Genomic DNA, 12,738 nt, shown 5'->3' with positions numbered 1-12,738 from the left:
ATTGTGTTGGTGTAATGTATTCTCCTGGGGTAATGTATTGTGTTGGTGTAATGTCAAATACTGTGTTGGTGTAATGTCAAGTATTGTGTTGGTGTAATGTCAAGTATTGTGTTGGTGTAATGTCAAGTATTGTGTTGGTGTAATGTCAAGTATTGTGTTGGTGTAATGTCAAGTATTGTGTTGGTGTAATGTCCTGTATTGTGTTGGTGTAATGTCCTGTATTGTGTTGGTGTAATGTCAAGTATTGTGTTGGTGTAATGTCAAGTATTGTGTTGGTGTAATGTCCTGTATTGTGTTGGTGTAATGTCAAGTATTGTGTTGGTGTAATGTCCTGTATTGTGTTGTTGTAATGTATTGTGTTGGTGGTGTAATGTCATGTATTGTGTTGGTGTAATGTATTCTCCTGGTGTAATGTATTGTGTTGGTGTAATGTCAAGTGCTGTGTTGGTTTAATGTCATGTATTGTGTTGGTGTAATGTCATGTATTGTGTAGTGTTGGTGTAATGTAATTCATTGTGCTGGTGTAATGTCATGTATTGTGTTGGTGTAATGTCAAGTGCTGTGTTGGTTTAATGTCATGTATTGTGTTGGTGTAATGTCAAGTGCTGTGTTGGTTTAATGTCATGTATTGTGTAGTGTTGGTGTAATGTCATGTATTGTGTTGGTGTAATGTCATGTATTGTGTTGGTGTAATGTAATTCATTGTGCAGGTGTAATGTCATGTATTGTGTTGGTGTAATGTCATGTATTGTGTTGGTGTAATGTCATGTATTGTGTTGGTGTAATGTCATGTATTGTGTTGGTGTAATGTATTCTGTTGGTGTAATGTATTCTGTTGGTGTAATGTCAAGTATTGTGTTGGTGTAATGTATTGTGCTGGTGTAATGTCAAGTATTGTGTTGGTGTAATGTATTGTGCTGGTGTAATGTCATGTATTGTGTTGGTGTAATGTATTCTGCTGGTGTAATGTATTGTATTGGTGTAATGTCAAGTATTGTGTTGGTGTAATGTATTGTGCTGGTGTAATGTCAAGTATTGTGTTGGTGTAATGTACTGTGCTGGTGTAATGTCAAGTATTGTGTTGGTGTAATGTATTGTGCTGGTGTAATGTCATGTATTGTGTTGGTGTAATGTATTGTGCTGGTGTAATGTCATGTATTGTGTTGGTGTAATGTATTGTGCTGGTGTAATGTCAAGTATTGTGTTGGTATAATGTATTGTGCTGGTGTAATGTCATGTATTGTGATGTGTTGGTGTAATGTAATGTACTGTGTTGGTGTAATGTCATGTATTGTGTAGTGGTGGTGTAATGTCATGTATTGTGTAGTGTTGGTGTAATGTAATGCATTGTGTTGGTGTAATGTCATGTATTGTGTAGTGTTGGTGTAATGTAATGCATTGTGTTGGTGTAATGTCATGTATTGTGTAGTGTTGGTGTAATGTAATGCATTGTGTTGGTGTAATGTCATGTATTGTGTAGTGTTGGTGTAATGTAATCCATTGTGTTGGTGTAATGTAATGCATTGTGTTGGTGTAATGTCACACATTGTGTTGGTGTAATGTAATGTATTGTGATGTGTTGGTGTAATGTTATGTATTGTGTTGGTGTAATGTAATGTATTGTGATGTGTTGGTGTAATGTCACGCATTGTGTTGGTGTAATGTAATGTATTGTGTTGGTGTAATGTAATATATTGTGTTGGTGTAATGTCATGTATTGTGTAGTGGTTGTGTGTAATGTAATGCATTGTGTTGGTGGTAATGTAATCCATTGTGTTGGTGTAATGTAATGCATTGTGTTGTGGTGGTGTAATGTAATGCATTGTGTTGGTGTAATGTAATGTATTGTGTATGTGGTGTAATGTAATGCATTGTGTTGGTGTAATGTAATGTATTGTGTAGTGGTGGTGTAATGTAATGTATTGTGTTGGTGTAATGTAATGTATTGTGTAGTGTTGGTGTAATGTAATCCATTGTGTTGGTGTAATGTAATGCATTGTGTTGTTGGTGTAATGTAATGCATTGTGTTGTGGTGGTGTAATGTATTGCATTGTGGTGTAATGTCATGTATTGTGTAGTGGTGTAATGTAATCATTGTGTTGGTGTAATGTAATGCATTGTGGTGGTGTAATGTAATGCATTGTGTTGGTGTAATGTAATGTATTGTGTTGTGGTGGTGTAATGTAATGCATTGTGTTGGTGTAATGTCATGTATTGTGTAGTGTGGTGTAATGTAATGTATTGTGTTGGTGTAATGTAATGCATTGTGTTGGTGTAATGTCATGTATTGTGTAGTGGTGGTGTAATGTAATGCATTGTGTTGGTGTAATGTAATGCATTGTGTTGTGGTGGTGTAATGTAATGCATTGTGTTGGTGTAATGTCATGTATTGTGTTGGTGTAATGTCATGTATTGTGTAGTGTTGGTGTAATGTAATCCATTGTGTTGGTGTAATATAATGCATTGTGTTGGTGTAATGTCATGTATTGTGTAGTGGTGGTGTAATGTAATGCATTGTGTTGGTGTAATGTCAAGTATTGTGTAGTGGTGGTGTAATGTAATGCATTGTGTTGGTGTAATGTCATGTATTGTGATGTGTTGGTGTAATGTAATGCATTGTGTTGGTGTAATGTAATGCATTGTGTTGGTGTAATGTCATGTATTGTGTAGTGGTGGTGTAATGTCATGTATTGTGTAGTGTTGGTGTAATGTCATGTATTGTGTAGTGTTGGTGTAATGTCATGTATTGTGTAGTGTTGGTGTAAAGTCATGTATTGTGTAATGTAATGCATTGTGTTGGTGTAATGTCATGTATTGTGTTGGTGTAATGTCATGTATTGTGTAGTGGTGGTGTAATGTAGTTGTGTGGTGTAATGTCATGTATTGTGTAGTGTTGGTGTAATGTCATGTATTGTGTTGTGTTGGTGTAATGTCATGTATTGTGTTGGTGTAATGTCATGTATTGTGTTGTTGGTGTAATGTCAATGTATTGTGTAGTGTTGGTGTAATGTCATGTATTGTGTAGTGTTGGTGTAATGTCATGTATTGTGTAGTGTTGGTGTAATGTCATGTATTGTGTGGTGGTGTAATGTCATGTATTGATGTGTTGTGTAGTGTAGTGGTGTAATGTCATGTATTGTGTAGTGGTGGTGTAATGTCATGTATTGTGTAGTGGTGGTGTAATGTCATGTATTGTGTAGTGTTGGTGTAATGTCATGTATTGTGATGTGTTGAATGTCATGTATTGTGTAGTGGTGGTGTAATGTCATGTATTGTGATGTGTTGGTGTAATGTCATGTATTGTGTAGTGTTGGTGTAATGTAATGCATTGTGTTGGTGTAATGTCATGTATTGTGTAGTGGTGGTGTAATGTAATGCATTGTGTTGGTGTAATGTCAATGTATTGTGTTGGTGTTGGTGTAATGTATTGTTGTGTGGTGTAATGTAATGTATTGTGTATTGTGTTGGTGTAATGTCATGTGTTGTGTAATGTAATGTATTGTGTAATGTAATGCATTGTGTTGGTGTAATGTCATGTATTGTGAGTGTTGGTGTAATGTAATGCATTGTGTTGGTGTAATGTCATGTATTGTGATGTGGTGGTGTAATGCATTGTGTTGGTGTAATGTCATGTATTGTGTAGTGGTGGTGTAATGTAATGCATTGTGTGTGAATGTGTTGATGTAATGTCATGTATTGTGTAGTGTTGGTGTAATGTAATGCATTGTGTTGTGGTGGTGTAATGTTTGTGTAGTGGTGGTGTAATGTCATGTATTGTGTAGTGTTGGTGTAATGTCATGTATTGTGTAGTTGGTGTAATGTCATGTATTGTGTAGTGTTGGTGTAATGTAATGCATTGTGATGTAATGTCATGTATTGTGTAGTGGTGGTGTAATGTAATGCATTGTGTTGGTGTAATGTCATGTATTGTGTAGTGGTGGTGTAATGTAATGCATTGTGTTGGTGTAATGTCATGTATTGTGTAATGTCATGTATTGTGTAGTGTAATGTAATGCATTGTGTTGGTGTAATGTCATGTATTGTGTAGTGTTGGTGTAATGTAATCCATTGTGTTGGTGTAATGTAATGCATTGTGTTGTGGTGGTGTAATGCATTGTGTTGGTGTAATGTCATGTATTGTGTAGTGTTGGTGTAATGTAATGCATTGTGTTGGTGTAATGTCATGTATTGTGTAGTGGTGGTGTAATGTAATCCATTGTGTTGGTGTAATGTAATGCATTGTGTTGTGGTGGTGTAATGTAATGCATTGTGTTGGTGTAATGTCATGTATTGTGTAGTGGTGGTGTAATGTCATGTATTGTGTAGTGGTGGTGTAATGTAATGCATTGTGTTGGTGTAATGTCATGTATTGTGTAGTGTTGGTGTAATGTAATCCATTGTGTTGGTGTAATGTAATGCATTGTGTTGTGGTGGTGTAATGCATTGTGTTGGTGTAATGTCATGTATTGTGGTGGTGTAATGTCATGTATTGTGTAGTGGTGGTGTAATGTAATGCATTGTGTTGGTGTAATGTCATGTATTGTGTAGTGTTGGTGTAATGTAATGCATTGTGTTGGTGTAATGTCATGTATTGTGTAGTGTTGGTGTAATGTAATCCATTGTGTTGGTGTAATGTAATGCATTGTGTTGGTGTAATGTCATGTATTGTGTAGTGGTGGTGTAATGTAATGCATTGTGTTGGTGTAATGTAATGCATTGTGTTGTGGTGGTGTAATGTAATGCATTGTGTTGGTGTAATGTCATGTATTGTGTTGGTGTAATGTCATGTATTGTGTAGTGTTGGTGTAATGTAATCCATTGTGTTGGTGTAATATAATGCATTGTGTTGGTGTAATGTCATGTATTGTGTAGTGGTGGTGTAATGTAATGCATTGTGTTGGTGTAATGTAATGTATTGTGTTGGTGTAATGTAATATATTGTGTTGGTGTAATGTCATACATTGTGTTGGTGTAATGTCATGTATTGTGATGTGTTGGTGTAATGTAATGCATTGTGTTGGTGTAATGTAATGCATTGTGTTGGTGTAATGTCATGTATTGTGTAGTGTTGGTGTAATGTAATGTATTGTGTAGTGTTGGTGTAATGTCATGTATTGTGTAGTGGTGGTGTAATGTCATGTATTGTGTTGTGGTGGTGTAATGTAATGCATTGTGTTGGTGTAATGTCATGTATTGTGTAGTGTTGGTGTAATGTAATGCATTGTGTTGGTGTAATGTCATGTATTGTGTAGTGGTGGTGTAATGTCATGTATTGTGTAGTGTTGGTGTAATGTCATGTATTGTGTAGTGTTGGTGTAATGTCATGTATTGTGTAGTGTTGGTGTAATGTCATGTATTGTGTAATGTAATGCATTGTGTTGGTGTAATGTCATGTATTGTGTAGTGTTGGTGTAATGTCATGTATTATGTAGTGTTGGTGTAATGTCATGTATTGTGTAGTGTTGGTGTAATGTCATGTATTGTGTTGTGGTGGTGTAATGTCATGTATTGTGTAATGTAATGCATTGTGTTGGTGTAATGTCATGTATTGTGTAGTGTTGGTGTAATGTCATGTATTGTGATGTGTTGATGTAATGTCATGTATTGTGTAGTGTTGGTGTAATGTCATGTATTGTGATGTGTTGATGTCATGTATTGTGTAGTGGTGGTGTAATGTCATGTATTGTGTAGTGGTGGTGTAATGTCATGTATTGTGTAGTGGTGGTGTAATGTCATGTATTGTGTAGTGTTGGTGTAATGTCATGTATTGTGATGTGTTGATGTCATGTATTGTGTAGTGGTGGTGTAATGTCATGTATTGTGATGTGTTGGTGTAATGTCATGTATTGTGTAGTGGTGGTGTAATGTAATGCATTGTGTTGGTGTAATGTCATGTATTGTGTAGTGGTGGTGTAATGTAATGCATTGTGTTGGTGTAATGTCATGTATTGTGTAGTGTTGGTGTAATGTAATGCATTGTGTTGGTGTAATGTCATGTATTGTGTAGTGTTGGTGTAATGTCATGTATTGTGTAGTGGTGGTGTAATGTAATGCATTGTGTTGGTGTAATGTCATGTATTGTGTAGTGTTGGTGTAATGTAATGCACTGTGTTGGTGTAATGTCATGTATTGTGATGTGGTGGTGTAATGCATTGTGTTGGTGTAATGTCATGTATTGTGTAGTGGTGGTGTAATGTAATGCATTGTGTTGGTGTAATGTCATGTATTGTGTAGTGTTGGTGTAATGTAATGCATTGTGTTGTGGTGGTGTAATGCATTGTGTTGGTGTAATGTCATGTATTGTGTAGTGTTGGTGTAATGTAATGCATTGTGTTGGTGTAATGTCATGTATTGTGTAGTGTTGGTGTAATGTAATGCATTGTGATGTGGTGGTGTAATGCATTGTGTTGGTGTAATGTCATGTATTGTGTAGTGGTGGTGTAATGTAATGCATTGTGTTGGTGTAATGTCATGTATTGTGTAGTGTTGGTGTAATGTCATGTATTGTGTGTGTTGGTGTAATGTAATGCATTGTGTTGGTGTAATGTCATGTATTGTGTAGTGTTGGTGTAATGTAATGCATTGTGTTGGTGTAATGTCATGTATTGTGTAGTGTTGGTGTAATGTAATGCATTGTGTTGGTGTAATGTCATGTATTGTGTAGTGTTGGTGTAATGTCATGTATTGTGTAGTGTTGGTGTAATGTCATGTATTGTGTAATGTAATGCATTGTGTTGGTGTAATGTCATGTATTGTGTAGTGTTGGTGTAATGTCATGTATTGTGTTGTGGTGGTGTAATGTCATGTATTGTGTAGTGGTGGTGTAATGTCATGTATTGTGTAGTGGTGGTGTAATGTAATGCATTGTGTTGGTGTAATGTCATGTATTGTGTAGTGGTGGTGTAATGTCATGTATTGTGTAGTGGTGGTGTAATGTAATGCATTGTGTTGGTGTAATGTCATGTATTGTGTAGTGTTGGTGTAATGTAATGCATTGTGTTGGTGTAATGTCATGTATTGTGTAGTGTTGGTGTAATGTAATGCATTGTGTTGGTGTAATGTCATGTATTGTGTAGTGTTGGTGTAATGTAATGCACTGTGTTGGTGTAATGTCATGTATTGTGATGTGGTGGTGTAATGCATTGTGTTGGTGTAATGTCATGTATTGTGTAGTGTTGGTGTAATGTAATGCATTGTGTTGGTGTAATGTCATGTATTGTGTAGTGTTGGTGTAATGTAATGCATTGTGTTCTTGTAATGTCATGTATTGTGTAGTGTTGGTGTAATGTCATGCATTGTGTTGTGTGTAATGCATGTGTTGGTGTAATGTCATGTATTGGTGTGTTGGTGTAATGCATTGTGTTGGTGTAATGTCATGTATTGTGTAGTGTTGGTGTAATGTAATGCATTGTGTTGGTGTAATGTCATGTATTGTGTAGTGGTGGTGTAATGTAATGCATTGTGTTGGTGTAATGTCATGTATTGTGTAGTGTTGGTGTAATGTAATGCATTGTGTTGGTGTAATGTCATGTATTGTGTAGTGGTGGTGTAATGTAATGCATTGTGTTGGTGTAATGTCATGTATTGTGTAGTGGTGGTGTAATATAATGCATTGTGTTGGTGTAATGTCATGTATTGTGTAGTGGTGGTGTAATGTAATGTATTGTGTTGGTGTAATGTCATGTATTGTGTAGTGTTGGTGTAATGTCATGTATTGTGTAGTGTTGGTGTAATGTAATGCATTGTGTTGTGTTGGTGTAATGTCATGTATTGTGTTGCTGTAATGTCATGGATTATTTTGTTGTAATATAATGTAATGTATTATGTTGGTGTAATGTTGTGTATTGTGTAATGTCATGTGTTGGTGTAATGTCATGTATGTGTTGGTGTAATGTCATGTGTTGTGGTGTTTATGTAAAAACAAGATTAGCTCTGAATTAAACTCAAGTTATTTACACTATGTAACCCACAAGGTTACTCTGTAGTTCAGTTAGTAGAGCATGGTGCTCTTCATTTCAGTTAGTAGAGCATGGTTCTCTGTGGTTCAGTTAGTAGAGCATGGTCCTCTGTAGTTCAGTTAGTAGAGCATGGTCCTCTGTAGTTCAGTCAGTAGGGCATGGTCCTCTGTAGTTCAGTTAGTAGAGCATGGTCCTCTGTATTTCAGTCAGTAGAGCATGGTCCTCTGTAGTTCATTTCGTAGAGCATGGTCCTCTGTCGTTCAGTTAGTAGAGAAAAGTGATTATTCTCGGGATGGAACATTTGTAAAATACTGGTAAAATATTATTCCCCAGTTTGTAGTTTATTCTTTAGATGTTTGGGGCTGCTGGTGAACCATGATGTGCAGGCATAATCAGTGACACTGGACTAGTGCACTTGCCAGAGTCTTAATGGTGTCTGTAGATTTCCATCCAATTTGCAACAGATTTTCATGTTACTATTCTAAAATCTGCATAGAAACAACATACACATTTCAGGGTTTCCTTTATGAAAATGTGACTGGGAAGATTTTAATTGACCAGATATTTGAGAAATTTAGCAGACATCTATATGCATTCAGATCAGACTTGGCGCAGCCAGAGCCATCAATAAACAAGGGGTGTTGGCCTTAAAAACAGCTTATTGTCACACCCTGATCTGTTTCACCTTTCTTTGTGCTTGTCTCCACCCCCCTCCAGGTGTCGCCCATCTTCCCCATTATACCCTGTGTATTTATACCTGTGTTCTCTGTTTGTCTGTTGACAGTTTGCTTTGTTTCGTGAAACCTACCAGCGTTTTGTTCCCCTGCTCCTGTCTGTTCTTGCTCCTGTTTTCTAGTCCCTCCCGGTTTTGACCGTTCTGCCTGCCCCAACCATGAGCCTGCCTGCCGTTCTATACCTTGCCCCACCTCACTGGGTTATTGACCCCTGCCTGCTCTGACCCGGTGACTGCCTGCCATTCTGGACCTTTTCCACCCTCTTTGGATTACTGACCTCTGCCTGCCGTTGTCATTTGCCTGCCCCTGTACTAGAAATAAACTTTTGTTTCGTCGACACTGTCTGCATCTGGGTCATACCTGAAATCTTATATCTATAACAAATTGCAAAAACACTATTCCTTGTGTTTCGATGTAGCATATGTCGAACTTTATAGCCTATTAATGTTTTTAAGGAACTTTCCCATAACAATAATTGTCCACCTCATTATTCAACTGTCAGATTTGAGCACTAAATGCATCAGGGCATTGCATGCATAGACCTATAGGCTTAGGTGTCCACTGTATGATATTAATATTTAAACTAAGACTGTATGAAGGAAGAGAAGCTTAAGGCTAGCCCCAGAGAGATAGAGATATGCCGGCAGGCATGCTACGACACCTACATGCATTTCTTTGTCAGATGGCTAATGCGTCTGCTATACAGACATATACGTACAGAAGGAGGGTAATTAGTTCATTTTCAATCCAAATAATTATATTAGATTATAGGAGCAACTCTGGAAGGCCTGAAACATTATTAATCACCTTATGTTTAACTGAGTCGGTTTGCACACTTGTGAAACAAAACACTTGTGAACTGGTTTAAACCTTCACAAAAGTTTAGAACAGGATATATTGCAGCAATTACCAGCAAATTCAAGTGCCTACTATAACCAACAAATGACAGAAATATGCTAATTATTCTTATTTTACAACATACTTACTTATAACCTATCTTAAACTAAATTTGGAGCACACAATTAAAAATGACAGATCAAATTTAATTTAGTCAATGAAAATGTCTCAATAGAATTAAACAAAACAGGTTTTGTTATTTAAAGATGAATAAATTAATAAATATGATGCCTAATAATAACAATGCTATACAAAAAATATTATAAATAAATTCCAAAATGTCATCGTACCTGATTAGTGAGTTGCACAGTAGACTGCATTCTCATCTTAGTCTACTACAATATTAAAACTTATATTAAATTCCCCTTGTAGGCTTTTCACTATAGGCGTGCTCTTTTTCCTCTAACTTTAATTTTATTTAAATGAAAAAGGCCTCCATTTTCACAATCAACAGTAGCCTAAGCCAAGGCTCCTCTCTCGGTCTCTCTGTCTTTAGTAGCAGGCGCCCAAAGCCTGAGAGAATGGTACTGATGCGCAAATTTAGGGTGTAGGCTATGATAGACAGTCTCTCCTGGACAATTTGGCCTGCTACAATTTTATTTATTGGCTTTTATTTTTTTTATTGATCAAAAGCTGCAATAAGGGAAACCCTTGAGCATTTTCCCATCAGAGTTGTGTTTCCATCAAATTTACTTGTTGCAGATAAAAGTATGTGTATAAATACGTAGTGTACATAAAAGTACTTTTTGAGGTAAAACTCCCATGTACCGAATAAAAAATACAAGTTAAATGGATTTCCATCGCATTTTCAACTCTTGGAGTACTGATGGTTTTGTCACAAAAACTGTTGCGTAGGTGTAGTGAATGTGCCAACTCTGGCATTGTCACGCACTCTATCCAACAGCTTGCAGACACAGTGCAGTTATAGCCTAATACATGATGAGATTATTATTGACAAAAGTGCAAGATAATATGTATTTGTCAAATGGCATCCAAGCATTGATCATCACATCACCAGAACAAAACCCTAGATAGGAGTGTGTGTATGCTTACAGGAGACTTTTGAAGTAGCCTAATCAGATTAAAACATTGTGACTGGTTGTGTTAATACCACGTATAAAAGTTCATATTAAAAAGTTATATTTAGACTATATTGAAGCATTCTAGGTGCATGAGGAATAGCCGCTAGGATTGGAGAGGAGGCAGAGCGTGAGTTAAGCTTTCCTGAATAACTGGGCCTGCTTGGAGCATATGTGGCCACATTATAGGACCACTTGGGAGAATGATAATGCGCAACAGACAGCGTGTCTCAGAATTAGAAGTTAAACTACAGCCAGACTGGCCTGCTACTGTGCCTTTCTAGACCTAACACATTGTCCAGAGTAGACCCACAACTGATCCATATCAAATGAAATATTCAAATAGCACGGCTTTTGCACCGTTACTCAAATGACATTTTCACTGCACCCTAGAGTAGGCTAGAAGGTTGTACTCACTTGAATACAATAATGAAATTATTCATTGCATTATTGTGTTGTAGGCTAGTCTAGGTAGGATGATTGTATTGTCCCTAAACAAGATTTTTTTTAGCTTTGTCTCATGCCTTCACTGTTCTTTCATGCGCAATGATGCACCTGGTATCTCCGCTGTCTATCAGCTATTCCTATTTGTTCTTGTCGATTCATTAAAAAAATGTATGCAGCTTGTAATATTTTTTATGTGTGGTATGATTGCAAGTTAGCCTACTGCAGATCTGGACAACGATCCACCTACCACTATTGTTACTATGATTGGTGGATGGAGGCCAGGATAGATAGTTAGACTGGTAGACTATGCTAATCTGTGGAATAGTAAAAGTTAGTACAGGGAAAACTGTAGTGCATAAGGGAAGTACCAAAACACCTTGACATAGGAAAAGGTGCATGGATGGAGAAAAAAAACACAACCCTCTTCAAAGCAAAACACCCTCCCCTATTTTGGAACACACCTCCCCCCAGTAAATTGCTATCTGTCCCTTACGCTAGAGAAAGGCATGACAGTAGGTAGGAAGTGAGCTACTGAACAGAACAGAGGACAGTTGGTAAAGCAGGTGGGCAGTGTAGTCTTACTGTATCTCTTTGGTCCATCCTCCAGGCAGAAGGAGAGGGTCAGGGTGGCGTCCTCCTCAAAGAACTCCGTGGCAAACGCATCCCACCACAGACTGTCACTCTCCTGAAAGAGAGAGAAGAAAGTTGATCAATAATTCAAATAGTTCTAATATTATCATATAATTTGCTTTGTTGCACAGAACATATTTTATGGAAACAACAGATTCTATACCATCTACGTATTCCCCCAAAATCTCTTTTCTCCATGATAAGTACATAACGCATCAACCCAGGACATCCACCACTGTACACAACATCATGATATTGAAATCACTTTGCTATCACTAACAGGCAAAACGTTGTACCCTTCCACCTGCCACTCCGGGGAACATGACACCACTATTTACCAGATAATGTACCGTAACCGCGGACGACCCCATGTGACGGGTGATGTTGATTTCACCCGACATGTTAGGACAGATCGAGAGGCTTTCAATCGTTGCTCCACTGAGGGATCGCTAGGCCCTTCCAGATTTTTACAATTATCCATGTCGATGTCGCCTAGCGTCAAGTCCAATATGTGCTGACCCCAAGGACCTCCATGAACAACTCAATGTGCTTCATATCTGCAGGTCTTGAGGTGTGTGTGTGTGTGTGTATGTGTGTGCGTGTGTGATATAGGGAGGAGAGGGCGGGGAAAGAGGGGATGGAGGGAGAGGGGGAGGGGATAGAACTTCTGCAGTTCATTTTGAAGGTGAATCAATACGTGACTATGACCTGGGAATAGAGTGTCCGCTGGTGAAGTAGCATCAACATCCCTGGGTCATAGATTGGTGATAAACCTAGGGATAGGCCTATGATACCTTAACGGCTGGGATTCAATCAATTACAGATTGAGATAAACTGCACTGCTGTATCGGAGGTGTTAACAATGTTGTAACCAACACACGCTAATCTGATTCTCATTGGATATTGGATATAAGTGCGGGTTCCTCCTATGAAAAATTATACACTCTCATCTGTCCATTTCTGCACAGTCACATATTTGTTATTTTTGCTGCA

At 37.6% G+C, this 12,738-nt stretch overlaps 1 protein-coding gene across 4 annotated transcripts in view; it reads right to left on the bottom strand.

Moving 5' to 3' along the window:
• ldb2a (LIM domain binding 2a) overlaps positions 1-12,738 on the bottom strand; it is a 108,762-nt gene that overhangs the window by 77,696 nt on the left and 18,328 nt on the right. For all 4 annotated transcript variants that reach the window (XM_024383139.2, XM_024383140.2, XM_024383141.2 and 1 more), the window contains exon 2: positions 11,698-11,800. In XM_024383139.2, coding sequence (XP_024238907.1) covers positions 11,698-11,800 — 103 coding nt within the window. The remainder of the gene's footprint in view (positions 1-11,697; positions 11,801-12,738) is intronic.

The sequence above is a fragment of the Oncorhynchus tshawytscha genome, linkage group LG21 (assembly GCF_018296145.1).
Source record: "Oncorhynchus tshawytscha isolate Ot180627B linkage group LG21, Otsh_v2.0, whole genome shotgun sequence".
NCBI classification, from domain to species: Eukaryota; Metazoa; Chordata; class Actinopteri; order Salmoniformes; family Salmonidae; genus Oncorhynchus; species Oncorhynchus tshawytscha.
This window is presented reverse-complemented; position numbering and strand designations above follow the sequence as displayed.